Source organism: Limulus polyphemus, unplaced genomic scaffold (assembly GCF_000517525.1).
Source record: "Limulus polyphemus unplaced genomic scaffold, Limulus_polyphemus-2.1.2 Scaffold4615, whole genome shotgun sequence".
NCBI classification, from domain to species: Eukaryota; Metazoa; Arthropoda; class Merostomata; order Xiphosura; family Limulidae; genus Limulus; species Limulus polyphemus.
The window spans coordinates 20469-22877 of NW_013670225.1; the positions used below are offsets into that span (position 1 = coordinate 20469).

The following is a 2409-nucleotide window of genomic DNA, read 5'->3' on the forward strand; positions in this document are numbered from 1 at the left end:
GTGTGTGATGTTTTTCCTTTGTGAAAGTGTAATATATTTTCCACAAATGCATCAGAATTGGAGGCAGCCAGCATTTCAAATGATTTTCTAACAAATATAAAATAATTTATATTTACAAAACCAGAGTTTAAAAGATTTTGAAAAACAAAGTTTTGCAGAATTTACTTATGTTGTGAGTATCATGCGAGGAAGAAGATTAAACTTTGTTTTGACTGTGTGCAGAGCAAAGCAAAGTGACGAACTGAGTGAGAGAGAGGCATCTTTTATGCTCAATCAAGGGACTTCTCGAATATTCTAGCAGACTGAGCATGTGAAAGTTTCATGTTTCCCGGACAGAGCAGGTGATCGTGGGAATGAAATAAAACTGGTGCGATTCGCTAAAATTATATTGAGAACAAATAGCACATATAAACAATATATTTAGAATTTTAAACCAATACGATACAGTCAGTGTTTGAAGTTATCAAAAATTTATGCCTTTTATCCATTAAACTATCCAACTAAACTTAACTTCACAGCCTAAATCTACTGTACTGAGATGATTCCATGGTATTTCATATAGTGCTGATAAAATATTGAGATATTATAATAACTCAAAATATAGAAGCGATGAACAAATTCTGACTAAATTTTTGAAATCAGCACCATCAAACTACCTCTAATCACACAAGTTTTCTTAAGTTTAATTAGTGGTTTTTGGTTTGTGCCATTACAGGTTTCAGCAAAGCTAGGAACTGGAATAGATGATGTTCTGAGAGCAGTAGTTGAAAGGATTCCACCGTAAGAGTGTTTTTTTATTTGACAAATGTATAGTAAAATATTTTAAAAAGTAAAGTAATTGCTGTTTAGTCTCAGTTTGGAAAGTAAAGTAATGATACTGTAACACACTATTCTTCTTATATTGCTTACTTTTCATTTAAATAATGCAACACTATGTAATTACTTGCATAGTGCTGTAACATTTCTGTATTACAGATTAATTTTCTTAGCAAATAATGCATCACTTCCATCAGTTAATTTTCTCTGCTTTTTACAGATATTTATTAAGCATGTTTATATTGGAATGAATTTTCTGAATGATTGCTTTTCTTTCAAAGTAACTTGCAAAAGTGAAAATTGATAATTTTAATATGCCAACATTTATCAGTTTTTCAATGAAGAATCCCCTAATGGCTCAGTGGAAAGTCTAATAGCTCATATGCTAACAACAAGGTTTTGATTCCCATGAGTTCTCCAGTGGCTCAGCTGAAAGTCTAATGGCTCATAACCCTAAAAACCAGGTTTTAATGCCGTGGGCTCTCCAGTGCCTCAGTTAAAGATCTGATGGCTCATAACACTAAAAACCAGGTTTCAATACCCACGGGTTCTCCATTGGCTCAGCTGGAAGTCTGAAAGCTCACACTGCTACAAATTAGGTTTCAATACTCATGGTGGGTGCAGCACAAATAACACATTATGTAGCTTTGTGCTTAACAAAACAAATCTGATGAAGGTTTTGTTTTTCCAGGTTGTTTTATGACCCTCATTCAGTGTAGTTTAATAATTTTAACCTCCTGGTCAGAGGAAACTACCTATTTAATTTGATAGTCACACAACCTATCCAGGTACAAATTTGTAGGTGTCTGATGTGATTAAATTGTAAAATTAGTTGTTTGTTACACAAACACAGTTCCTAAGGTTACTAGTATTTACCTGTGAAAAATGCTTACTAAATAGGAAATTGAAGATTTAAAATAATTTTCTGTAAACAGTTAAAAAATATGTTTTAGATTGTTTTGTTTTCAAGCATTACTTCAACTTTACAGACCCCCTGGAGACTCACAGAAACCTTTTCGTGCACTTCTATTTGATTCTTGGTTTGATCACTTTCGAGGAGCTATAGCTCTGGTAGAAGTTATTGATGGATCCATAAAGACTGGGGATTACATTTCATCACATTTCACCAGCCAGTCGTATGAGGTTCGTGAACTGAGTATTCTTCATCCTGAAGAAACCCCGGTAACCAAACTGTAAGTTTAATTCTACACAGACCAGCTTGAAGAATTAGCTAACTATAAGTAGCACTCGATTATGATATCAAATCACTAGGTGTGGATTACTTGCAGACGTGGTTTATTTGTGTGAACTGTTATCCACTTAAGTATAGTACCAAATCATTAGGTGTGGATTACTTGCAGACATGGTTTATTTGTGTGAACAATTATCCACTCAAGTATAGTATCAAATAACTAGGTTTCAATTATGTACAGACATTGTTATCTTACTCCATGTAAAATATTCATACAGAAGTGAATACAAGTGAAGAAGAGCTGTTAATATGTAGATGTATAGACCAGGTGTAGGTGAATAGAAGAGTGTTAATATGTAGACGTATAGGACCAGGTGTAGGTGAATAGAAGAGCTGTTAAT

General features: G+C 33.6%; 1 protein-coding gene across 2 annotated transcripts in view; it reads left to right on the forward strand.

The window, feature by feature from the left end:
* LOC106471425 (translation factor GUF1 homolog, mitochondrial-like) overlaps nt 1-2409 on the forward strand; it is a 54451-nt gene that overhangs the window by 19221 nt on the left and 32821 nt on the right. For both annotated transcript variants that reach the window (XM_022400031.1, XM_022400030.1), the window contains exons 3-4: nt 716-780; nt 1806-2009. In XM_022400031.1, coding sequence (XP_022255739.1) covers nt 716-780; nt 1806-2009 — 269 coding nt within the window. The remainder of the gene's footprint in view (nt 1-715; nt 781-1805; nt 2010-2409) is intronic.